This window comes from Pristis pectinata, chromosome 13 (genome assembly GCF_009764475.1).
Source record: "Pristis pectinata isolate sPriPec2 chromosome 13, sPriPec2.1.pri, whole genome shotgun sequence".
NCBI classification, from domain to species: Eukaryota; Metazoa; Chordata; class Chondrichthyes; order Rhinopristiformes; family Pristidae; genus Pristis; species Pristis pectinata.
In genome coordinates this window covers 39084915-39111551 of record NC_067417.1, presented here as the reverse complement: position 1 = coordinate 39111551, position 26637 = coordinate 39084915, and the positions used below count along the sequence as shown (strand labels likewise).

At 40.6% G+C, this 26637-nt stretch overlaps 1 protein-coding gene across 1 annotated transcript; it reads right to left on the bottom strand.

Annotated features, from left to right (window-relative positions):
- Nucleotides 1–11476: 11476 nt before the first annotated feature.
- On the bottom strand, nt 11477–18627 carry LOC127577369 (tubulin polymerization-promoting protein family member 3-like). The gene is made up of 3 exons (XM_052028517.1): nt 18437–18627; nt 15698–15851; nt 11477–11665 (listed from the first exon to the last, which is right to left on the bottom strand). The coding sequence occupies exons 1-3, from the start codon at nt 18625–18627 to the stop codon at nt 11477–11479; spliced, it is 534 nt and encodes a 177-aa protein (XP_051884477.1).
- Nucleotides 18628–26637: the final 8010 nt, after the last annotated feature.

Here is a 26637-nt window from a genome sequence, read left to right as displayed (position 1 = left end):
TTCACCTTTAGCTTGCTGTCCTTCGTCTGGGGTTTTATTAAAAATTCCCTGGCAGATTACGTAAAAAAATCACTTTTGATAATACCCATCCACTGTGGTCTGCTTTGCAAAAACGAAAGCTTATCATGCATGACCACACACTGTACAAACCCATGCTGCCTCCCTCTGCTCAATGAAAAATGTCAAGGTGCTCAGTTATTCCATCCATCATTATAGACTTTAGTACATTGGTGTCCTGCTTACCATTACCCCACTGCTCACTGATTCTGTAGAGAGGTTTTGGTCATGTAGTTCAAACACTCACATTTATGTGCCCCCTTGTGCAGCTTGGGCTGTTCACTGCTGTGCTGGAATCCTGTCATGAACTCTGCCTATCCCATTGCAGGAACTTGATGCAAACCTGGTGCTGATCCTGCCTTTCGTTGTTTGGCTGCACGGTTCTCCCCAGCCCGGAGAGCCCTTGAACTTACATGCATAGAGAAGTCTCCAGGTTGGGGAGAGCTATGCAGCCAAACAAGGAGAGAGGCAGACAGCAGCTTCCATCACATCCAGTTGGAGGTGATGAGAGAGAGTGTAGGATCCGAGCTATCCGTCAACACATGGAGCGGGTGCCGCCAGTCCCCAGCAATGGCCACACTCACCCTGCCAATCAGAGTGCAGCCTTGAGGCCCCCATCTCAGCGGTGAGGGACTGCATTCAGCCCACCCAACACCAGTCCTCACAAGCAGCCTCTCCACACTGAGCAGTGGGGCTATTCATTGCTGGAGGAACCACCAGGTTCCCAGCACAACCTTGGAGAGGGCAATGGTTTGTGCCAAGTTCCTGTCAGTAGCACAGCTCTCCATGTAGATGTTGTAACAGAACACAGAACATAGAATAGTACAGCACAGGACCAGGCCCTATGGCCCATGCAGTCTGTGCTGACCATAATGTCAATTTACATTGCACATCTGCCTGCACAAGGTCTATATACCTCGATTCCCTGCCTTTTCATATGTCTGCCTAAATCACTCAGACATTGCAGTTGTATCTGCCTCCACCACTTCCCCTGGCAGTGCATTCAAGGCACCTACCCTGTATAGAAAACTTTCACCCTCTCACCTTAAAGCTATGCCCTCTAGTATTTGATACTTTCATCCTGGGGAAAAGACTCTGGCTGTCTACGCTGTCTATGCCTCTCATGATCTTATATACTTCTATCAGGTCAGCCCCTCAGCCTCCAATGCTCCAGAGAAAATAACCCAAGCTTGTCCAACCTCTCCTTATAGCTCATACTCTCTAATCTCTTATAGCATTAGTTCCATCATCAGTCTCAATCCCAGGAACACAACCTGAGCACTAAGGAAAGTGTCATGGCCAAAAACTAACTGGTCTACAGTTTTTTGGTTTCCCATCTCTTAACTTTCTTAAGTATTGGAGTTATAATTTTCTTGCCTAAAATATCATTTCAAAATCAAGAGAACTTTGGGACATGATAAATAGGATAGTTTACATGTTCTCAACTACATCATTTTAAATCATGGGATGAAAACTATCTTGTCCTGGTGACTTGCCAGCTTTTTGTGGCTTTTTTTCCTTCACTGCTGTTATTTTGCTTATGTTAATTTCAAAAGAAAGGAAAAGACTTGGTTTATATGGTGTCTTTCACAACAGGGGGTCCTCAGATGCAGCTGCTGTATGCACAAAGTAGTAGGTTGATAATGTGAATCACCAGGAAATAGAGGATGAGTGTGTAAATGAATTTTACTTGAAACATTTTTGAATTCAGCACATGATGGTGACAGCAGGCACTAGGCAGCAGGTAATGCTTCTGAAAATGAATTCCAGCCTCTTGACAAGAAGTATTGGATAGCTCCCTCCTCTTTTAGTAAATCCACAACCTAATCTGTACATCAGGTAAGTAACAAGAATAAAGATGTTTTGCCAATAATAACAATTGATTATACAAAGCAGATATAAATGTATTTCTATCTTTAAGATCTCACTCCCTAGTCATGGTGAGCCTGGAGGTTTACTGGCATCAAGCTGTCTTTATTTTAGTGTTACTTAAGTGAAAGTCATTTTTTTTCCTGTGAGAAAGAAAACAGTTAAACTCCAATAATCTGGCATGCTTGGGATTTTAATGGTGCAGGATTGCCAGAATTTCTGGACTATTGGATGCTATTTCTATTAATACTCCAACATACTATTAAGTTTCCTTTTTGTTTAGTGTTACACAGGATTATAATAAATTTTCCAGACAAGTTGCAGTGGAACATGTGACATTTGCCACACTCCCAGTGAGTGAAAAAGGGAGCGTGGCAAATATCACCTGGTGAGCCAGATGCCAAACAATTGGGACTTCTGAATAGTTGAATAGCAGATGGTCAGAGTTTTGCTCTAATGATAGTTTCCTGGTGGCTTTGCATCATTTGCAAAATTTGAGCAAACACTTCCTGTCATTGAATGACCACTGCTTAAGGAATAGAAATAATCTTTGTTGTACTCAGTTTAAATTACAAATGCGTAATCATGCTGAGAATCAGTTTGAATAATTACTAAAATACGTTTTTCTCAATTTGGTTGCTGTAAAACTGAGATTAACCTCTATCCCAACCCTGCTCATCAAGTAAGAAATTGGAAAAAGTACATCTAAAGAATATTAAGTACTAAATATGTTAATGATGGGTTAAATAATGCAACAAGGGAAAGATCCTGATGTCACAGAGCATGTCTTCCTTTGTCTTCAACAATGTCTCATTAAGAAATCTGGTGGATATCTGTGCTAGCTGCTCTGGGTTCTCTTTTTTTCCCTTTTGTGTGAGTGTTCCGGCTTTTATTCCATTGTGAAAACTAATTCTTTAGTTTTTAAATTGAAAAATTGCCTAAAGAGCAAAAAGATTTCATGATATTTCTTTTTTTAATTTTTGTTACTGTTTTCTATTATTAATTGTTAAAATGTTGGCTTGATTAAAGCTGATTAATTTTAAATGTAATTGATCACTAAAAATTATGCAGAAGTCTTTAGTTCCAGACATGAGATAATCATGTAACTGATTAGCGCTAATAATTTTTACATGTATAGTCAGGGAAGGAAATTGGTTTGCTAAATAAAAAGCTTATGCAAAGTTGGAAACTTGTAAGAATTGGTTATTGAGCAGATGATGATATTCTTGACATCCTGTGGTTGGATTGTACTATAAAATTATTTTGCAGGGTGTTGAAACTGTTTAATGAAGCAATTAACAATTTCTGTTGTTTTAACTGGATTTTAATGCATAGGGATGAGTAAAAAATTGTTAACATTTTTTATTTTTTCTAGCTCAGGGTTTTAATATTAGATTAAAGGAAAAGCTGACATTGCTTTCTGAAGTTAATTGTATTAGGAAATTTTGACCAAAGTTTGAAAAGTACAAAGCCTTTGGAGAAAAGTGTAAAATAATGTTTGAATACTTTTCAACCCTGAAAATTTATATTTACTTAAATCATTTGGTCTGATAATCTCACAAACATACAAAAACGTTTCCACTGATAGCTGTATTGTTTTTCCTCATGCAGCACATGACTTCTGTCTAATTGAATGCCAGTTTATTCATTAAACATTGCTGTAGTACAAAATCATTTCAGAGACAGAAGTGAACTGGAGTCAGGAAAGCTTTTTCTTAACAAGCACAGAGAGGAGAGTGTACCACAGTTTCTGTCAAGAAATCATCAAGACATTAGTAATGCAGATGAGCAAGAATCGAACTGCTTAGCCACAGCAAACACATTTCTTTTCCTCATTATACATATAAAAATGATCGGTGCTAATTATTTACGTTATAATCTCATGTCAATTAGAGACCTTTGCATAATTTTCAGTAATAACCAAAAATCAATTACATTTAAAATAAATCAAGTATAATCAATTGTTAATCGAGAACTGTTAAACCAATACCCTGCCTGTATTTGTCCAATGCCTTTGTGCTCTATGCACATGCTGTTTCACACATACTGATAAACACACTGGAAACTCTTGACAGAGAAACAAAAAAATCTTTTAATGATCTTATTAAGCCTGACAAAGTGACTTTAACAGGATAATTTTTCCACGTCAGACATTATTAAGCTTAAGTTTCTTAAGTAGATGTTGCCCCATGGTAACAGTGTAAGATTAGAAGTTGACTTATTAACCCCTTGGGCTGTTAAACTAAGCCACAATAGGTCCTCTGTTCTCTGTTTCCTTATACAGAGGAGACTATTGTTTTTTCTCAGGAACTCTACTCATAAATAGTGATGTTATATACAAAAATCTTGCAATGGATTAGGGCCACTCACAGCATGGGAGTCGATCAGGCCAGCTCATCATGTGATGGGGGGAAGGTGGGTGTTCTCAGACACACTGTTCACTGCCGCCCTCCCCACCCCACCCCCATGTTGAAACTCACTTCCACTTTTCCAATCACTGCTCTGCCGTTTCTATGGAGAGATTTCTTTAAGCGCAGACTCATTTCCAGTTAAGAACTCTGAATAAAGATCCTGATAGGAACAACCTAGTTCCCATTGTTGCTCAGGAATTGGTATCCAAAGTGCCACTTTTCATCAATTTTTGCCCAATGTCTTAATTTTTTCAGGAAGTTGGAGGATAATGTTCCATATGTTTCATGTACTAAAACAGGACGAGCTTCAATTTCTATTTAAAATTCTCAGGATCCCGTACACTTTGCTAACAATGCTTCCAACATGCCTGCCATTTGCAAAGGTTTATGCCCATGCACACTCTGGTCCCAAAGTTTCTGCACACTATGTGGAACTACCCCAATTAATCTGTATAATCCCTACTTCTCTCTGCCAAAACTTTGTTGTATCAACTTTCTACCCAGTCAGCCTGCCTATCTATTTCTGATTGCAGTCTATTACTGCAGACCACACTTCCAAACTTCTGCAGATATGGAAATTTTACACTGCACACCCATATCCAAGGCATTAATATATATTAAAGTTAGCAGCAGTTCTAGCACTAACCTCCAGGCAAGACTATTGTCTTCCATCCTCCAATATGAAAAAAAATCATTGACCATTACTTTCTGCTTTTAAAGCCAAATTCCATGTAATCTTTTAATTTCATGGCCTCAGTTTTGCTCACCAACCATTTTTGTGGGACTTTATCAAATGTCTTCCTCCATCAAGTTTTTTATTGCTCATAACAATTCAATCAGGTTTGACAAATACAATTTCCTTTAACAAGTTTGTGCTGGTCAAAGTCAAAGTCGAATTTGTTGTCTACCTCATTATGGCCTTGCACGTTATTGTCTACCCGCACTGCAACTTCTCTGTAACTGTAACATAAGAAATCAGAGCAGGAGGAGGCCATCTGGCCCATCGAGCCCACTCCACCATTCATTAAGATCATGGCTGATCTGGTCAAGGACTCAGATCCACCTACCTGCCTCTTCCCCATAACCCTTAATTCCTCTACTATGCAAAAATCTATCTAACTGTGTCTTAAATATATTTAATGATGTAGTCTCTACTGCTTTCCTGGGCAGAGAATTCCACAGATTCACTACTATCTGGGAAAAGCAGTTTCTCCTCATCTCCATCCTAAATCTATTCCCCCAAATCTTGGGGCTATGGCCCCTAGTTCTAGTCTCACCTACCAGTGGAAACAACCTTCTTGCCTCTGTCTTATCTATCCCTTTCATAATTTTATATGTTTCGATAAGATCCCCTCTCATTCTTCTGAATTCCAGCGAGTATAGTCCCAGGTGACTCAATCTCTCTTCATTGGCTAATCCCCTCATCTCCGGAATCAACCCTGTGAACCTCCTCTGCACCGCCTCCAAAGCCAGTACATCTTTCCTCAAGTAAGGAGACCAGAACTGTATGCAGTGCTCCAGGTGCAGCCTCACTAGTACCCTGTACAGTTGCAGCATAAACTCCCTGCTCTTAAATTCAATCCCTCCAACAATGAAGGCCAACATTCCATTTGCCTTCTTGATAACCTGTTGCACCTGCAAACCAACCTTTTGCGATTCATGCACAAGTTCTCCCAAGTTCCTCTGCACAACAGCATGCTGCAATCTTTCACCATTTAAATAATAATCTGATCTTCTATTTTTCCTTCCAAAGTGGATGACTTTGGATTTACCAACATTTTACTCCATCTGCCAGACCCTTGCTCACTCACTTAACCTATCCATATCTCTCTGCAGACTCTCCGCATCCTCTGCACAATTTACTTTTCCACTCAATTTAGTATTATCAGCAAACTTAGATACACCACATTTGGTCCCCTCTTCCAAATCATTGATGTATATCATGAACAGTTGTGGGCCCAGCACTGAACCCTGTGGCACCCTGCTCACTACTGATTGCCAACCAGAGAAACACCCATTTATTCCAACTCTCTGCCTTCTATTTGTTAACCAATCCTCCATCCATGCTAATACATAACTCCATGCATCCTTATCTTATGGAGAAGTCTTTTATGTGGCACCTTATCGAATGCCTTCTGGGAACACTTTATTCTCCATTCTGTTATTGTTTTACCTTGTACTACCTCAGTGAACTGTGTTATGAATTGATCTGTATGAACCGTATGCAAGATAAGTTTTTCACTGTATCTCGGTACATGTGACAATAGTAAACCAATTTACCATTTATTGTCATATGCACAAGTACACATATGCACAGGTGCAATGAAAAACTTACTTGCAGCAGCATCACAGGCACATAGCATCATATAAGCAGCATTCACAAAAAAAATTAAATGTATATTAAACATAAATTATACACAATAAAGGTTTCCCTTTTCCAGCTCAAACATCCCCAAGTGCCCATTAATATTTTCCCTGATTATTATTTCTGACAGATTCCCACAACTGGGGTCAAACAGGCTGTTCTGTAGGTACCTGGCATGGTTTATACCCCTTCTTGAACAAGTGTCTGATATTCACCAGTTCTCTGAGACCTCCCTTACATCAAAGGAGAAATGGAAAACAATGGCAAGCAACTTCCATCTGCAGACACACAATCTTCCAAGAATGGTTAGGAACCCATTTTTTTCCTCCAATTTTCCATATAACAATATATCTGGAGGACAAGTCTTTCTAGATTAATGATGATTGTAGGTATCTAGCCTCAACTCACTCCTCATCATTGATCAGTTCACCTTCAGAAAACTGGCAGAGAACACCTATTCCCAAAGGCAAAGACTTAGTTGTTTTCCTATGTTCTCATAATCCAGTATCCACTGAAGACACAAGACTCTATTGGCCGACTTTACTACTTCTCGCTATGGCTCATACACCTCTGTTGTTTTTTGGTAAATGTCTTCATTAAAGTGCATTTTCTGCATTATATTCTCCCCATTCACTGGTGGCAGTGACATGAAATTTTGTTTTCCTTTCTCTCATTCTTCAAATTTCCACACACATACAGATACATAGAAGCTTGACCAAGATACATCATTATATTTGGAGGAGGTAAGTGGGTAGTTACCGCATTGGATGGTGTTTATGGAAGTAGCTCACTGAGGTGAGAAAAATAGCACAATAGACCACAAGTAACGAAAATATGGCAATTTTACTGAGGATCTGTGGGCCATTTATATGAACAGCCAGATATTTCATGAACTTACCAGAAATAAAACTGAAAGTGCTGGAAATACTCAGCAGGGGAGGCAGGACATGGAGAGAGAAACAGAGTTAAGAGTTCAGGTTGGAGACACAAGAGATTGCAGATTCTGGAAGCTGGAGCAAAAAAACAAAACTGCTGAAGGAATTCAATGGATCGAGCAGCATCTGTGGGATGAAAGGAATTGTTGATATTTTGGGTCAAGAGCCTGCATCAGATCCTATCGCAGGGTTTCAGCCTGAAGCTTTGATAATTCCTCTCCCCCAATCACCCTCCACCCCACCACCCACCACCCCACCACCCCAATAGATGCTGCTCAACCCACTGAGTTCCTCCAGCAGTTTTTTTTTGCTAAGGTTTCAGGTTGATGATCTTGACCAGTACAGAGATAAACAGTCATGTATACAATTTCCATTGAAGGGTCAGACCTGAATTGTTAATTTTGTTTCTCCACAGATACTGCCTGACCTGCAGAGCATTTCACATACATTGATTTTAGATTGAATGATCAGCATCTGGTTTGTTTGTCCTATCAGAATTTTATGTGACTGAATGATTTTGGAAGCTCAAAAAAGAGTTAACTGAGGATTTCAATATTGCCTGTGAAATCATGATAACATAAATGCCTAGAGATCAGAATGCACAGTGATGTGTTTTCAAGAGCCATGCATTTGACTTTCAACACTTCTGTGAACAGCAATTATTCTGCAAGAATTACAAAGTTTGCAAATTTGGGGGAAGGAGGGACATTCCTTTTTATTCCCCTGCCACTATTTCTCCACAAAGAATACACTGCCAGCACTACTGTGAATTTGGAACCTGCCCTTTAAGGGCTGTAAACCAGATGCCAATTAATCCTGGAATGGGTCAGCAGGTGTGCAGCACCAAGCCACTAGTGATCGTGACTCACACATTAATGACTTAAAGGGAACATTGCCCACTCAAAAAGTGCACTGGCACTTTTACTGGGATCGTGACTGAGTACTGGCATGTAACCTAAAGTGGCATGCATAGGCAGAAGTTAACCTCTCTAGGAGGTATCCAATTTCTAATCAAAAGTCCTCACATTTTTAACCAAATGAATCAGATTTAGTATGGATATGTTGCTGATTAATCTCAAAGCAGCTGGCATGAGGACAGCTTCTGACAAAGCAGTTTGTTTGATCATGTTGATGTCTATCTCCATGGAAATATGGGGACATTCATTAATTTCTCATAATCTGTCATATTCTACTGCTGAATGTGACTAACCTTTTATTTCCTGTGTTATTGCATTCATTTCAGAACTGCACCACAAAGAATTTTGTAAGTACTATGGGCTTCTGCTGGTGTAAAATAGAGTTATTGGTCAGCATTAAGTTAATGCAGTAAGCAGCAAAATTTCCACAAGAAAGTAAGGGAAATCCTTGTATTTTTTACCTCTCTTACACAACTGCAGATCAAGTTATGGCCAGTCTATTGCCCACTGTACTTTAAGTGCAGCTATGTGTCAGGGGCTTATATTCAGGGCCAGTTCTGAGTTATGCACTTGATTTGTTTTACTGGGGCTTCCTTATGCTGATGTTATGGACAGTGTCTCCAGTATCACCTTTGGAATCCAGTTCCTTTGTCTAAGTTTAGACCACGACTGTAGTGTGGTCTGGAGCTGAGTAGAAACACAAGAGACTGCAGGTGCTGGAATCTGGAGCAGCAAACAAAATGCTGGAGGAACTCAGTGGATCAGGCAGCGTCTGTGGAGGGAAACGGATAGTTGACATTTCGAGGTGAGACCCTTCATCTGGACTGCCAGTCCAGACCTAGTCCAGATGAAGGGTCTCAACCTGGAACATCGACTGTCCGTTTTCCTCCACAGATACTGCCTGACTCACTGTGCTCCTCCAGCAATTTGTTTGTTGTCTGGAGCTCAGTTGTTCTAATAACCCAAATGATAATAATAACACTTTCCATTACTTTGGTGATTGGGTGCATTCTGATTGGGTGCTAATTAGCTGGACAGGATTTATCCCGTGTTTTATGGTTGGAGCATACCTGGGCAATTTGAACAGCCTGGCCAGAGGCGTGGTCTGTCCTGAAGCACAGGTATTCAGTAGTACAGTGGGGATATTGTCTGGTCCCAAAGCCTTTCTCATATCCAGTCTTTTCTTGAAATTACATGGATTTAATTGAATGAACTGAAGTCCTCAGGATCATCCACTCAGCACATTGGGCTGTACATCATTGTAAACGATTCAGTGAAAGGTATGGCAGGCCTGGAGGTAACAGTTTGTGAGTGAACATGTTCCTGCTGCTGCCCTTGATACATAGTGCCTCACAAATCCCTTCTAGCACAATGGTTGTGCCACAAAACAAAAGAGGTTCTCCTTGGTAAGAAAGGTCTTTGTTTCCATAAAGACTATGCAGTGGTCAGTCCTACCAATACTGTCATGGACAGATGCACCTTGAAGAGGGGTAGATTGGTGAGAATGCATTTTAGTAAGTTTATGCCTCATGACAAGCACATTAAAAACAAGCCAGATGAGATAAGGATGACAGATTTACTTCATTAGGTGACAAGATGGATTTTAAATGAAGATATAATAGTTTAATGGTTACTATTACTGAAACTAACTCATTTTTTAAAAAATGCAGATTATTTAGTTAACCGAATTTAAAACCCGCAGCCACTGTGATGGAATTTGACCTCTTGTCCGCAGGTCATCATTTCAGGATTCTGACTCATCCTGTAACTTCACCAGTATACCATTCCCTTAACATCTTTAGTTAACAAAAAGTGATCAATATCAAATTTAAAATTAGAATTGACCTTGCATCAACGGCATATATTTGCAGGCCTTGTTACTAAACATAATTATTAAAATGTTCTAAAATATTGATGTCATGGGAACAGGTAGGTTCTCCAAAACTTCTTGACTCTTATGTACAATTCACACAACACTCTGTCCCCTCTGTTACTTCATATTTTTTATTCCTAGTTCAGGCTGCACCTTTATTCCTTTTCTCCTCAGTTAAGCCATTCCTGTATCGTAGTTCCTTATGACAATAGAAGGAGCTCATTCAGTCCATTCAGAACGATTCCATCAGTCCAATTCCCCCACTTGTTCTCTCTCACATGCCCATCAACTTCTGCAACCAAATTCTCCTGCAACTCACCCACAGAGCAGTCACCAATTAACCTACCTGCATGTCCTTGGGATGTGGAAGGAAATTGGAGCACCCAGGGGAGACTGCCGTGGTCACTGGGAGAACATGCAAACACTATACAGATGGAATGGAGGTCAGGTGAGGCGGCAGGTTTACCTGTTGCACCACTGTACCACCCTTGCGTCACTGTGCTGTCATTATATTCTTCCCTTTCCGCCGCAGCCTGTTCCCCAACCCCACTCCCCCAACTGTCAATCATTAGCCTTATGTACACAAAGGCATTTTTTCCTTCAGTCTGGCTGGTACTTGTCTCTCCTCCTCTTCTGTTCGACACGGCAGACTCCTCCCCCTCCTTAATGCACATTGGCATTCCACCCCAACCTTTTAATTGCATGGTGATATTCTCTATTCTCCTCAACCTCCACGTTGGCCAGAATTTAAGATTGTTGCCATTGTGGGTAGAAGTTCATGATCTTGCGTGAATTTGCATCCATAAAATATTCCATCCCCTGGAGCAGAAACAGGGAAATTGAGCAGGAGAGCTGCCTTAAGGCAGGAATGAGGAACATGAAGCAGTGAATTGCACTTTCTACTCACAAAGTAGATAGTTAAAAATAAAAATGGACATGTAATTTAATCTTTTAATGTAAACGCCAGAGGACCTTAAGCAATTGAACAAGGAAAGGCACAGGGAGTACAGGTGTCATTGTGTCCTTCAGTGGAAATATCCCAATTACTTCTACTTTTTCACTTTCTGGTCGTATGTTCCAGCTCCCTTGTAATTCGCAACGTAACCTGTGTTTTCTGCTGTGTACTCCCTACCGCTTATCCCTTTGCCTTTTCCGCTTTCATCAAAGCGTTCCTTGTGGGAACCTGTGTACTTAGAGGTATCTGTCAATCTTTCAACACCACCTCCTTTAGTTGCAACCTAAAAGGAGAAATGACATGATATCTTGCCTGCTTAAAAAAAAGTGCAGTCTGTCATTTTGACGGTGAATTTGCATTGTGGTCACTGGTCACCTAGCTCAGTAAGGAGGATACAATTTTATGTCAAAAACATATAAAGAGAGACTATAAACTGTTGCATTCACACAAGTTCCAGAGGAGATCAGGATGATATTTGAGGAAAGGTTTGAAGATAACGGAAGTATTAGGGCCTTGTGCTTCACTAGGGTTATTAAAATGAGAAGAAATGATGCAGGTACTTCAAAAGGCTAAAGCAAGTTATTGTCAAGGAGAAGTTCTGGTTAAGCAATCCAGTGCTCTCGTCATGAATGCTGGATCTAGTTTCAGTTGCCAAAGAATAAGGGAGATATTCAAATGCCAGCTGCTGGTGATAGTACCAAGAAGAGCCCATAAGTGTCAAGTGCATGGATCAATATTTTGAGGAGAGATTGAGAGACTGTGAGTTTTTAGCCTGAATGGAATATTCCACCCACCAATATTTCAGGAAATATAATGTGTAGTATGGAAAAAGTAAATTTGGAATACACTACAAATTAAACAGTAGGAGTAGGACAAGGAGACACATAATCAAATTAGCTGGAGGGAACAAGGAAGTTTTTTTCCTTGCCAAGCCTGGTCAGCATTTGGAAGAGAAGAAAATTGTAATCGTTTTTTAAGAAACAATTTGATTTGGCAATGAGTGAGGGTAGAGTTCTGAGTGAATAAATTACGATGAGCTGAAGAGTCTTCCTCATCAACTGTATTAATTTTGTCAGTTGCCCTTAAAGCTGGAAGGACGGATCTAGCAGAAAGACGATCATGAAGCAGAAGAATACTATTCCAGTGTGCAGAATAAGAGTGGAGAATTCTCCCTTTCCAGTGGACGAACACATTCCCAATATTTTCATGTCTTAAGGCTGCCTGAGTGGAGGTTGCTTCAGGACTGTGGGCTCATTTACCTGCACTGATGCGGTCATGAGGTGAGGAAGAAATCTACTGCTTTACACAAGCCAGTAAAATAAGTGAACTTTTACTTTGCCTAATGGTATAATGTTTCACACAATCTTTGTTGATAAACTACCTGTGTACCTGGTTGTTGGAGAACCATAAAAGGTTAATACACAACAACCTGTTATTTTGCAGATGTACCGACGGGCCTATATTTTGTCAGGGTACTCTCTATTTGCAGTCATACCAATGTTTTGGACAGTACGCCCGTTACATATGGTGATCTGAAGAATACTGAGCATGTATTCAAAAAAAAATGTAGGCTTGCAGCAGATTCAGGAATTGACACTGGTTAATTGCTAGGCTGGATGGCTGGAACACACACTTGTACTGCTCTGTCGGACATACATAGTTCTTAATATTGATTCCGAGGAGAATGCCGCAAGTAACAGGGAATTCATCCTGTTCAATATATTTGATTCTCCACGTGACGCTCATGCATTAAATAATGAGCAGACTAAGCTACTGAGTGAGGAGGGGGTGGACATGGTGGAGAGAGTCAGAGAACCTCCAAACCATGCCTATCATTATCTCTTCCTTTCCCCTAATATTTTGCTTTTCACTTGTTTTCTTTTCTCTCCGAGTTACACAGGCACATGTTGCAAATCTGCAGTTCAGCACCCTAGAAAATCTTTTCAAAGAAGCTCTGTTTCATGGCATGTTTTCTCGGCCACTTTCAGAAACATGCTTATGAAGCCTTGGTGCCAAGGATTGTTTGTCCTGAATAAAACATTTCATGGATAATACACACAATGGCAAGACCACAGTCCAGAGGATTCAGGAGCAGACCAGCACATAAATTAGGATAAACAAATGGAGGTGGAATGAAAAACTCTAACCTGTTCTCTGGAGGATATATTACAGGTAATCATGAGAAAGAGTTCTAATGGTTAGACTTGATCTTCAAGCAGTCATCTACCACATCTTCTGCTTTGTGAAACCACAGAGCTGTAGCCGAGAGGAATTGTGCAGTTACAGAATAGCTAGCACTTGTTTGTGGGATTTTATATCTATGGTCATGTAGCAGCTGAACTTTTCTGACATGGAAAATATTGTTGTTCCCAAGTAGGATGTCATTTTGGTGGAACTCCACATTTCCACCCCCAAACACCCTTGGACACCCCTGATTCCTTGAAAATATATACACCACCAATAATATCACATGGTTTGGAAAAAAACACCAGCATTGTAAAAGTGCAGCATCCATTGGTGTAGTTGGCTGGCTTCCATGGGAAATGACCAACATTCTTGGCCTGACTAATCAATGCATCTGGTACCTTGTGCGTTACAGCTGTTGACTGTTTGCAATGAGATTTTGCAGCTAATTCCCAATCTTCCGTGGATAGAAAAGGCAGCAGAGAAAAAAAACACAGAAGTGTCCTTATACTCAAATTGGATTCAAGTTCTGGCTCTTAGAAGTTGTGCCGGATACATGTATTGTTACAGATCCCATTGACTTGAACTGCATTCTCAAGTAGCAGAATTCAGGTGACTCCATTTTGAGTACTTACGCATTGAACGCCTGTTCTGGTCTTCACACCCTTGGCCCACAGCAACTTGTGCTCCATCTGCTAAAATACCCAAGGTTACCACTGAGTCTTTGACCAATTGCAGTTTCTGGCAAACTCTCCCAAGTCATTTGAGCTTTTAAGAAGTTCAGAACTGCCTCAAGGTGAAGTCAAAGAATAAGAACAAAAATTCCTAGAATATTTCATAGCAAGTTGTAACATCTACTGAGTAAACCTTTTAAGAAGAGGGATACAACATGGCTGAATAAGACACTGTTTAAATGCTTTGACTCCATTGGGGACAGGAGGTGGGTGAGGTTGTTCCTAAATAAGTCTAGGGCACATCAGGTGCACAGAGGCTCAAGGAACTTTCCAGCAACACAGTGGGCAACATAGTGGCGCAGCTAGTAGATAGAGAACCAGGTTCAATCCTGATCTTGGGTGCTGTCTGTGCGGAATTTGCACATTCTCCTCCAGGTGCTCTGGTTTCCTCCCACATCCCAAAGATATGTTGGTCAATAGGTTAATTGGCCACTGCAAATTGCCCCTAGTGTGCAGGTGAGAGTGGGTGAATCTGAGGAGCTGATAGAATGCAGGAAGAATGGGATTAATGAGGATTAAAGTAAATGGGTAGTGTATGGTCGAAACAGACTTGATGGGCTGAAAGGCCTGTATCCATGCTCTATCTCACATTGAGACATGCTTGACCTGCAGTGTTGTGTTGGTGGAAGTTGTAGAGCTCAGCAAGCGACCAATCTGCTTGGAGGGCCTTCCTTCGCCCACCATGAGAAGCCTGCCAGAGCAGCAAGTTTGATGGTTTGACCTAAATGGAAAATGATCCTAATACTTCCTCAGAAAGAAGATATAATTGCCCCAGTTGCTTCCTTACAAAGGGAATGATTCAAGCACTTAAGAAAAATAAGTTCCAAATCTCATTCCAAGGCTCTCTGCAAACAGTGCAAACTTGATGGGCAGAGTGGCCTCCTTCTGTGCTGTAACCATTCTGTGATTCTGTGAAGTATAGCAGCCTTTGTCCATTCATTCTCCCAGTTGGTCTTTTCATCCATCAGAGATTAAGGTCGTGTAGTTGATCTGCCCAATGTTTTCCACATGGTCCTGTTGAACTGAGTGAGTGCGTATATGTGAGCCTGTCTGTGACAGGGATATGGTTCTGTGTGTGCATGCACATGCATGAATGTGAGTGTGTGATGTGGTATGTATTAACTCTGTGTTTGTATGTGCAAATATATATTGAGAAAGTCCATGAAATGGCTGCACAGCTTCTAAAGGATCTACCTGAGAGGGACCAAAGTTTGTCTCGTTCATATTGGTTCATGTCAGAAGAAGAGAATGAGATCAGGAATTTTAAGATAGGATTTAGCAACTCAATATAAGTGCCAGAAACTCAAGGGAAATTAATGGAATCTTATTGAGACATTTGAAACGGAATTTGAAACTCCAGACCTGAGTTTGTAATTAGATTGGGTCAACACACTTACTGTTACTCCAAGGTTAGCTGGGTCTTTTCCAGCAATCAAACCATAAATTGACTGAAGTGCCTCTTCTTGACTTTGGCCTTTAAACCTCTTTGGAGCGAGTTCAGCCAGAGCTGCTTTAAACTCTTCGAAGTTGATCACTCGAGCTGATTTGGCTCTGAAATTAAAACACAACTGTAGATTAACTTTCCCTAATATTTTTCCAAATAACATCAACTGGACTGGCATTAAATGTTGTAAATACAAAGCAGGAGATGTTGTAAATACTGAGTAGGTTAAGCAGTGTTTATGAAGAGAAAGACTGAGATATTATTGTTGCTCAAGGATCTATGATGTTAAATCTGTTTCTCTTTCTACTGATGGTATCTGATCTATTGAGTGTAATGAGCATTTTCTGTACTTATTTTTTCTAAAATTGACAATATAATTTTTTTCAGGAACTGGGCATCAGCAGCAAGGCCAATATTTATTGTAAATCCCTAATTGCCCTTGAGAACATGGCAATAAGCAGCTTTCTTGAACTATTGCAGTTCTAGTGGTGATATTCCGACAATACTGTTGGATAGGGAGCTCCAAGACTTAGCTACAGGGAAGGATAGTCAATATGTTTCCAAAGCAGGATGGTGTGCAATTTGGGGAGGAACCTGCAGGTTGGGATGCTCCCCTATGCCTGCTGGTCTTGTCCTTTCATGGTGGTAGAGATCACCTGTCTGGGAGGTGCAGTGAGATTAGACCAGATCAGTAACTGCAGTACATTTGTAGATGGTACACACCGTAGCCTCTATGCTCTTGTGGCAGAGGAAGTAAATATTTAAGGTACTGGATAAAGTGCTAATGAAGTGGGCTGCTTGGTGTTGAGTTTCTTGATTGTTGTTGGAGTTGCATTAAACCTTGCTTGTTTCTGGTGGATGATGGAAAGACTTTGGGGCATCAGAAGGTGAATCGTTTGTTGCAGGATACTTAGTTTCTGACCTGCTCTTGTAGCTGTGGTATTTATGTGGCTGGTCCAATTGAGTTTCTAATCAATGATGACCCCCAGGATGTTGATGGCAAATGAGTTGGTGAAGATGATGCCATTGAATGTCAAAGGTAGGTGATTAGGTTCTGTACATGGGAGATGGTTATTGCCTGGCACTTCTGTGGCATAAATGTCACTTGCCACCTACTGGCCTGTGCCCGAATGTTGTCTAGATCTTGCTGCATGCAGACAAGGGTTGCTTCATTTGTTGAGGAGTTGCGAATGGAACAGAACATTGTGCAGTCAAGTGAAACCTCTTCACTCCTGACTTTATAATGCTAGAAAGGTCTTTGAAGAAGCTACTGAAGATGGTTGGACCTAGGACACTCTTCCAAGGAGCTCCTGCAGTGATATCCTGAGGCATCAAAACTTTCTTGAAATTGCCCTGGTAAATTTTGCCAAGGTCTTAAGTCTTGAAACATCTGCTGATGGAAATAGCTTCCCTATATCTACCCTATCTAAACCAGATGAAACCACGTACATGACTATCAAACCTCCTCTCAACCTTCTTTACACTGAGGACAACACCCCACAGCTTCTTCAGTCAACCATTGTGGCTGAAATCCCTCATCCCTGGAACCATTCTAGTGAATCTCTTCTGCACCATCTCTAGGATCTCCACATCTTCCCTCAAGTGTGGTCATCAGAACTGGACACAGTAACTATAGTTGTGGCTTAACCAGCATTTTGTACAGGTTCAACATATTTTTTTCCTTTTGCTCTATCAATTCCAGAGTCACAGATGTTTACCACTCACAAGGATAAGTGGACACGTACACCAGGGTCCTTTGGTTCCTACATATCCCTTTGTAACTATGGCATTTAGGTCTGGGTGTATATGTCCACTTATCCTTGTAATCTATCATTACTCCCCAGACATTGCTAAAACATATTATGTTATATAATAGAGGTGTATGTTCAGATAAGTAAACACAATAATAGAACCCACATTAGAGGTAAAAGTTGGGACTTTCTCTGATGGTTTCATAGTTTGCAGCTTCAGTCATAGTCCCTCATAGCTCAAACACCTTCCAAATCTCTAAAGCCTTTCTATAACCTACAAGGCACAATCAGATGATGAGTGAATTTCCAACAAAATTCAAGAAGCTTGACACCATCCAAGACAAAGCAGTCTGCTAGTTCGGTCCCTCTGCCCTATGTACCTCATGACTGATCATGAGCCTCAGTTGACAGCTTTGCTGGGGGGAGTTAAAGTGATGGATGAGTAAACTTTGAGAGGGTAAACGATTTTATTATTTACTTTCCTTGTTTATTCGTTTCTGTTGGGTGACCTTCTCAATTATTCAGGACTTTATGATTGTCTCAGGACTCCTGGGAGTTGTTTACTACTGTGCTGCACCATGCTGTCCAATCTGCATGGAGATGGAATAGTAATTGTTATCTTCACTGATAGACTGAATGACAAGTGAATTTTGTAATAACATTTAATTGGTAAGTTGGTTTATTATTGTCAGATGTATTGAGATACAGTGAAAAACTTGCTTTGCATGCCATCCATACAGATCGTTTCATTACAACTGTGCATTGAGGTAGTACAAGGGAAAACAATAACAGAATGATCATCACATGACTATGTCAAGTATGTGCATTGTTGAATTGGCTTGTTGCGCTTTCTGTTGTGAAGCAAATTTAGGCAGATTATATTGTTACTCAATAAAGTGAGTACAAGCAGTTTTATTGTGTGAAAAGTGGCTGGTACCTACTTTACTTTTGAAAATAGAATATCCACATCGGTTGAGGTGACTGTTTTGCCATCAATGATGTTGCAATCTTTGCAGACTTTGGACCAGTTTTTCCCGGTCATTTCATTCCCAGTGGACCTGGTATCCCCATGCATTGCAAACTTTTTGAAAGACTCATGCAGAGCTTGCACATTAGTTGAAGTACCTGCCATTTTTCACGTTCTGTAGTTTATTCAGTTGTCCTGCATAAAATAAGGAGAGAGAGAGTTGAAAGGAAATGATCTAAGATTATTGGAAGAGGAATTGCATTCTACAACTGAAGATATAGAGAAATATTTCTGACTCTTGCATTAAAATTATTTTACTGTTTTGCTTAGTTTTATTGGAGCACTGTTGTCTCTGATTCAGAGGCTTTAGATTCAAGTGGATTCCTGTCAATAACATAATCTGATCTGGCATTCCTGTACAGTACTGAAGAGTTATATTGTCGGAGGTGTCATCTTTCAGATGAGGCATTAAGCTAACTTCTATCTATCGTCTTTGGCAAATGCAATATCCGTGGAACAAACAGAAGTTCTCCCAGTGCCCTGGCCAATATTTTCCCTCCACTAATAATCCAGCCATTGGTTCAATTCAGAGCTGGATGAAGGTTTCCTGCTGGGTAAGTTATATTATAACAGCTATAACATGTTAAAAGTAACTCATTGGTTTTGAAGCAATGATCAGTATTCTGAGGTCAAGAAAAGTTGCCTGCCATTTTTTTAACTGTTGGAACATTTAATTAGTTCTTACTTCTGAGGCATAGCCAAAAGTTGCAGAGAAGGACTTTGCAGGCTCTTTTACTCCTCTATGTGGAGGTGTTCCCCCCATTCAAAATACATTTATTTAGTTCTTTGAAATACCACTCTTTTGGAAAATCTTACACTGCAAGGAAGGGTTCAGACATGAATCATCATTATGTGTCCCCTCTGCAAAAACTGCCTGGTCTGGTTACTGCTGTGCATCTTATTTTCCCAAATCATTTTGATAAACCACTAAACAAACAATGACTGCAATGTATTAGTTTGTAGGATAAGTTAACAGTTGATTAAAATTGCACACAAAGACTTGTTATAAGTATGTATACCTGTCAGGGACCTGGTTTTGTGTGGTGCAATTATTTTCATCAAAGATTTAAACAAGACAGGCAAATGAATTGAATATTAAAGAAAATGTGAGAACAGTGCCTTGAAATTGATCTGAGTCTGACAATGAGGAAGTCTACCCGAAGTCAACAGAGTTCAAAGGGAGGACCCTCCTGTTGCTGAAATCATACATGATCCATCTAAAAATGATTGATTGTTAGAACCAGGACATTACTGCTGGAGTTCCTCAGGGCAGCATTCTTTGCCCAAGCATCTGCCCGTTCTCTCTGAACAATCTTCCCTCAGTCATAAGACGGAGGAGTGCTGTGTTTAAGACCTGTTCCACTCTGAGCACTTAAGCTAAACAAACAGTTCTATGGGACTCTGGCATTATCAGACCTTGATGTGAGACAATGGTCTCTCGATTGAAAAGTTGAAATGAAAGTTCTGGGTCCCGTGGCACTCTGCTGAAAGGAGAAGGGAGTGCTGATATATGGGCAATACTTTTCCTTCATCCGAAAAAGCAGATTAAAAGTCAGCAACGTTTAAGATGCATTTAAACAGACACATAAACAGGCAGGGAATGGAGGGATATAGACCACATACAGGCGAATGTGCAGTTTCGCACAGACATCGTGGGCCGAAGAGCCTATTCCTGTACTGTACTGTTCTATGATCTATGTTCTGTGTTAAATGGTCAGACCTAGATCTTGCTTCTGGAATGTAATTGCCAAGTAAGCACATTAGAGAGGAAAATTGACCGCTACATAAATGTAGTTTTCCTGCAATTCTTTTCTGCAGTGTTTGAGGAATTCTCAGACACTGTCAAACCAAAGCAGAAGGAACTATAATTTAATTCTTTAATTCTAAAACTGATAAACTGGAATTTGATTTTATTCCTCTGACATGGCTCACCTAATGTCCTAAAGCGTATACAGAAAGATCCTTTCTCTTGCTCGATGTTTTAAAGGGCGGCATTGACCTTACACACTGTCGCAGCCATGGCAACACCAAACCTGACATCAAAGCTGTGTAATAAGCAAACAATGCCAATTGTCATCATTGAAGTGTAAAAACCTGAATCCTGAAACCTGATTGGCGGAAACACATTTTTATAAATACTATGATCTAATTTTCATCAAATAATCTTCCAGACTGCATGATTTTTATATCATGATGATAAAGACGACTAAGCTGTCTAAGATCACCTTTTAACTTTTGATTGGCCCGTTATTGCTACTAAATCAGTTCAATATTCAACCTCCTTACTTCACTGCCATGCAACTTGGGACACTGAACAGAGATTATTGTAAATAAAACTGAGGGCTTACGTATTTATTTGTCTTTGAAACAGGTTGCACCCTGCTTTCTTTGTAGATTGTGCAGAATGTAACATGTAAACTGAGAACCTAATGAGCTCCAAACCCATCAGGAGAACAAAGGAGTCAACTGAGCTGACAGACATAGAGTCATACAGTACTCACCACATGCAAGCTGACCATTTTTTCCAGCTACACTAATCCCACTTGCACCAGGTCCACGTCCCCCTGTGCCTTGCCTATTCAAGTACCTGTCAAAATACCTCTTAAACATGGTGATTGCATCAAATCCACCACCTCCTCTGGCAGTGTGTTCCAGATCTCAGTCATTAACTATGTAAAAACAAACTTTCTCCTCAGATCCCCTTTATAACTCCTTCCTCTGGACTCCTTATACCATTGTCATAGGTTTGCCCTCTTGCCAGGGGAAGTGGTTGAGGCAGGTACAATAGTATCATTTAAGAAGCACTTGGATAGGTGTTTGGAGGGATATGGGCCGATTGCAGGAAATTGGGACTAGCTGGGTGGGCACCGTGGTCAGCATGGATTGGATGGGCCGAAGGGCCTGTATCCGTGCTGTATTGTTCTATGACTCTATGAGGGTACCCCTCAGTCTCATTCTCCCCAGGGAGAACAAGTCCAGTCTATCCAATCTCTCCCCATAACTAAAGTCCTCCAATCCAGGCAACATCCTGGATTGGAGGACTCTCTTCAACACAATCACATCCTTCCTATTAGTGGGGAACAAGAACTGCACATTTTATTCCTAGTGTAGCCCAACCAATGGTTTGCAGAGTTGCAGCATAACGTCCCAACTTCTATATTATGCTCTGTGACCCAACCTATGAAGACAAGCATACTATATGCCTTCTTCACCAACCTATCCACCTGTGTTAACACTTTCAGGGAACTATGGAGTTGAAACCCAAGGTCTCTCTGTTCATCAACGATCTTTAGCTCCCTACCGTTTACTGTATATGTCCTAACCCTATCTCCCCTCCACTTCTGCATCCCCCTCCGTCACTATTCCATGATTGCAATAACAATGTAATTCCAATTCGTGCTCTAAGCTCATCTCACTTACCTGTGAGGCCCCTTGCAGTAAAGTAAATGCAGTTCAGCCTGCCAACCCTCCCATGCTTCCCAACCTGCCTCTATGTGATCGGCCCACTGGTTTGATTTATCCTCTACATTTGAGTCATTCTCCCTACCTGCTATACTGGGGGAGGAGGGGGGGCTGCAAATTAGTTTAAACCATCCCAAGTAGTGTGAGTAAACCTCCCTGCAAGGATATTGGTCCCCTTTCAGTTTAGGTGCAACCCATCCTTCTTAAACAGGTTCCACCTAGCCCCAAAAGCAATCCCATATACCTGAAGCCATCCCTCCTGCACCAGCTCTTTAACCATGCATTCATCTGTCCTATCTTCCTTTCCTCACTAACATAATGTGAAGGTCAGGTAGGAGAATAACAAAGGCAGTAAGGGACAGGGGAGTCAGTGTCCATCAACAAGTGATGATCGATCAGGATTTAATGATGCACGTGAGCTCTGAGAAGAGATTGGAGCAAATATTTGGGCAATAGGGAATGAATCATCACTTGGAAACATTTGAATCTGTTCCTGTGGGGTTTTGTTCAGATGAACACTACACTCCTTTAGATGTGACATTGTGCCATTGACAATGAAACGTGGGTCATGCTGAACGGACTGAAATCTGGGTACAGTTGCCCAGGGCAGCTCTTCAAACAGGAATGTTGTGGATAAACCCCTGAGTGAATGTGGTATCCAACAAAGAACTCAGCAGTTGTCTGAAAGCTGTAGCCTTTACTGACAGGAATGAATGAAGTTTCAATTTTCAGATGTTAATACAATGATGACCAAATGGTGCAGAAGTTAGTGTTGCTGTTGCACAGATCCAGTGACCTGTGTTCAATCCCTATTCAGGAATTTGCATGTCCTCCCTCTGACAGCATGGACTTCCTTTGGGTGCTCCACTTTCTTCCCACCCCCCACCCCCAAGACAGAATGGGAGGATAATTGGCCATCGTAAATTGCCCCTCGTGTAGATGGAGATGGGGTGGGGGTGAGAATTAATGGGCCATGTGTTAGAGAATAAGTTAGAGGGAAATAAGTGGGGGAATGATGCTAATTGGAATGCTCCGAGAGCTAGCATAGATTTGATGACTGAATGGTTTCATTTGTTGCTGCAAGTAAGAATGAATAAATAAAGAGGGTTTCAAAAAGTTTGCTGTAAGTTACATGTGTTGCAGTAAAAAGAATGTACTGAGGAAATTACCTTGTTTTGATGTTTCCTTCTATATCTAAACAAATTCACACAAAAGGGTAGGAAGAATTAGTTGCACAGACAAGTAGAACTGTGCACTTTTGTTCTTGGTACCTCACAGGGGAGGAGGATACACTGGCACAGATATTCCAAGGCGATTCAGGACTTGCTCCCCACACACAAAAAATAATTGTTGAAATGGAGTAGATTGGTTGCTTTTAGGGGAAAAAAAACTTCACATATGATCAATCTATCATATGCATAATTATTCTTCAGTCAACTTGTATTGAAATTGATCATTATAATAGCCATGACATTTTGAAACATTTTTGTTAATTCATCAGAAAGGAATGGAGGGGATAAATTTCTTACTTCCTTATTTTACAATGACATAGAAAGAGGCCATTTGTCCCATTGAGTTTCTATCGGCTCACAGAGCAACCCCTTTCCCCCACTAATTTCCTCTATAACCTATTCTCCCCACATTCCCATCAACTCCCCCCAGATTCCAACACTGACTTGGTATGATTTACAGTGGCCAATTAACCTCCCAACGAGCACGTCTTTGGGACATGGGAGAAAACCGGAGATAATGCAAGCTCCAGACAGACAACGTGGGAGGTCAGGACTGAACCCAGATCACCGGAGCTGAGGAGGCAGTGCTACCAGCTGCACCACTGTGCTAGCCCATGCTCACAACAAAAAGGTTCAAAAACTGAGCTTATGTGAGAGTTCATTACTTGAACACTGCAAGCATTACATTTAACTCATCAGATTTTTTTTTGGTTGACGATCACAGAATTTTAACATTAAATTTGACAGCAATTTTTAAGATTTCCTTTAATGGGTACTTCTCACCAGCACTGCATATTCATTGGTAATTGTCTCTAGAGCTTACATACAATTCCCAAACTAGGAGGAAACATCGGTTTTGGAGTGTAACATTGACAATGCTGTAAGCCTGAATAGGCAGGGACCAACCTTGTGTCTTCTGTAACCAGAGAGCTAGAAGTGAAGACCTGCTCCTGTGCCTCCAACAATAGTGCCCTTTTAGCAGTGCTGGAAGCCACACCAAGTGGGGTTAGTGTCGATTCTTCACAATACATTTCCACTTGTGGGAGAATAGTTGATTAAAGGAGCGGAGATAAATAAATGGTCTATTTGAGACTGGGAACTCACAGGAGGCATTAATCACTTACGTCCTCCTGAGGAGTTCCTGGAATTAGTATCATAAAACATTGTTCATTATGCTGCTTCCAGCTATGAATTTTGATATGTATACCATTTGTGAAATTGTAACCAATTGTAAATTATGAATTATATCATGTTGCAACATATGTTGGATTCTTCATACAGTCAGTGAGGCCACTTGGAGTTGATTTAACACAGCACTGCTCCACTGTAAGGGAGGGTTGTGATATGTTGTACAGGGATGCTGCATATTTTCTATCCAACTGCACAACATTGCTTATGCAATGTACAATATATTATCAGGGCCTCCAATTTACAATGAGTAAAAGTGGAAAGCTTCTTTAATTATAGAACTGTAGTGTATTTTGGTGATATTACCTCATTTCCAGAATTACGTGCATTTTTGCGTTGAAACAGGGAACCAGTGGTTTGTTTTGAAGTGTTAAATGATTGTTAATTAATCTTTTAGATTATTTTTAAACGTGCAGGTGTGGAGAAAGATGATTCTAACTAACAGGTTGATGGAATAGCTGCAGGAACAATGTCCAGGAATTAAGGAGAAAGTATGGGAAGGTTTGATCTGGGATTTGGGAACATGGAGCACTGGGATTACAGGTTATCCACGGGTTATAAAGGACCTGATTTACAGAAATCCAACTTTAAGCAAATCCTCCCAAATATTTTTAAAGTATTTTTCAAGATAGTAATAATAAAAGTAATAAAATGTTTCATGGTATTCATTAATGACTGGATACTGTATCCATAATTAAACTAATGGAATATATAATGTTAGGATGATTATTCAGTGAAATTAAATTATAACAAGTGTACGTAGAGCAATACAATATTGGTTACTATAGACAGTGGATGTTTCTGACTTATGAAGAAATCAGCTTATGGCCAGTTCTCAGGAACAGAACCATCGTGTTACCTGGAGACGGCCTGCATTAGATTTCAACTCGCAAAGCTGTGTAAGAATAAGGAATGAAAAAGAATCAAGGAAGTTCTCCACCATGTAGAACAGTGGGAGGCACGTTGATTGTGCATATGATATGTGGGATGAAGCTTAATGTGATTGTGCATGAGAGTCTTGGATGTGCAGGAAAGGATTTTATGGGTGTGGAAGTAAAGGCAGACTGGTGACAAGGGCACAGTAACAAGCATTTTCTCAGAGATGCATTGGTGATGGGGGAGAGGGGTAGGTGGTAGTGGATGGGTAGAGAGAGGGTAAGGTGCTTAGAGGCCTGTCATGGATGGAGTACAGTGTGGCATCTTATGGTGCTGGATAAAGAGTAGAAATAATACTGGAGCATGATCTCCAGACAGATCTGAAGCTCTCACATACAAACGTTGTGGTCCTAGTCTAGACCAGAACAAGCCCAGAGTGAAGTTGTAGTTAACCAGTATCCACTCTTGGTCGGTCAGTTAAACCTAACAAGTGTAAAAACGCTGTACTAGTTCATCAGCTTTAGCCAATCATGGCCCAGTAGTTCTGTTGTCTGGTTACGAATCTAGCACAGTTCCTCTGGGTCAAGTAAATGGTTGCAAATACATTCGGAATGCCAACACCTACCTGAGCTCAAAAGAGATCTAGGCATTCCCAAATTTGTGGTAATCCTGACCAATCCATCCCAGGCCTTTCAAAGGTCAGTGATCAGAAATTTTAGTTCCAAATTTCACAGATGTTGCTGGGTGTTTTCAGGGGTACTCTGGCTTGAATTATTGCCTTACCACAGAACATATAGTAGAGTTTGGAGGAAGAAACCTTCCACCATTCCTTTTGTAAACTGTCCCTTGAATGTGTATTAAGAGCCTAAATGAATAAACAAGTATGAATAGTTGCACTAACATTATTGATCTGGTGAGAGGCAGGCACATCCTTGAAGAAACAATTGGATCTATTAACCATCGATCCAATCATTCATGAACTGGAAGCCAATAGATTATCTTACACAATAAAAACAGCTTGTGCAAATGGACAATGTGATTAAGCAACATTCAGAAGTGAATACACTCCAATATTATTCATGGCAGCTTTGCAATTTAGCTGAAATATTGTGAACTCCAGCACTGGAGTAACAAAAATAATGAGTTCCAGACTAGTCAAGCATCTTATCAGATCCTTGAGGATTATTAAAGGATTATTTGTTGTGGAATAATTGACTGCTTTTCTTGTTCCCACTAACAAAATTGCAAGATTAGAAATTGTACAGTTCGATGGTTTCATTAGCTGGTTACAAATTGTGAGTAAGAACAGGCATTGCCTGACCTATTTATCGAACAAATCCATCCTTAAGTCGGATAC

Coding starts and splice junctions, on each gene's coding strand:
- LOC127577369 (XM_052028517.1), bottom strand. CDS start 18,627: ATGGCAGGTACTTCAACTAATGTGCAAGCTCTGCATGAGTCTTTCAAA. Junction 15,852..18,436: donor ATTCTATTTTCAAAAGTAAA/GTAGGTACCAGC, acceptor TTTTAATTTCAG/AGCCAAATCAGCTCGAGTGA. Junction 11,666..15,697: donor CAGCTAACCTTGGAGTAACA/GTAAGTGTGTTG, acceptor TTCTCCTTTTAG/GTTGCAACTAAAGGAGGTGG.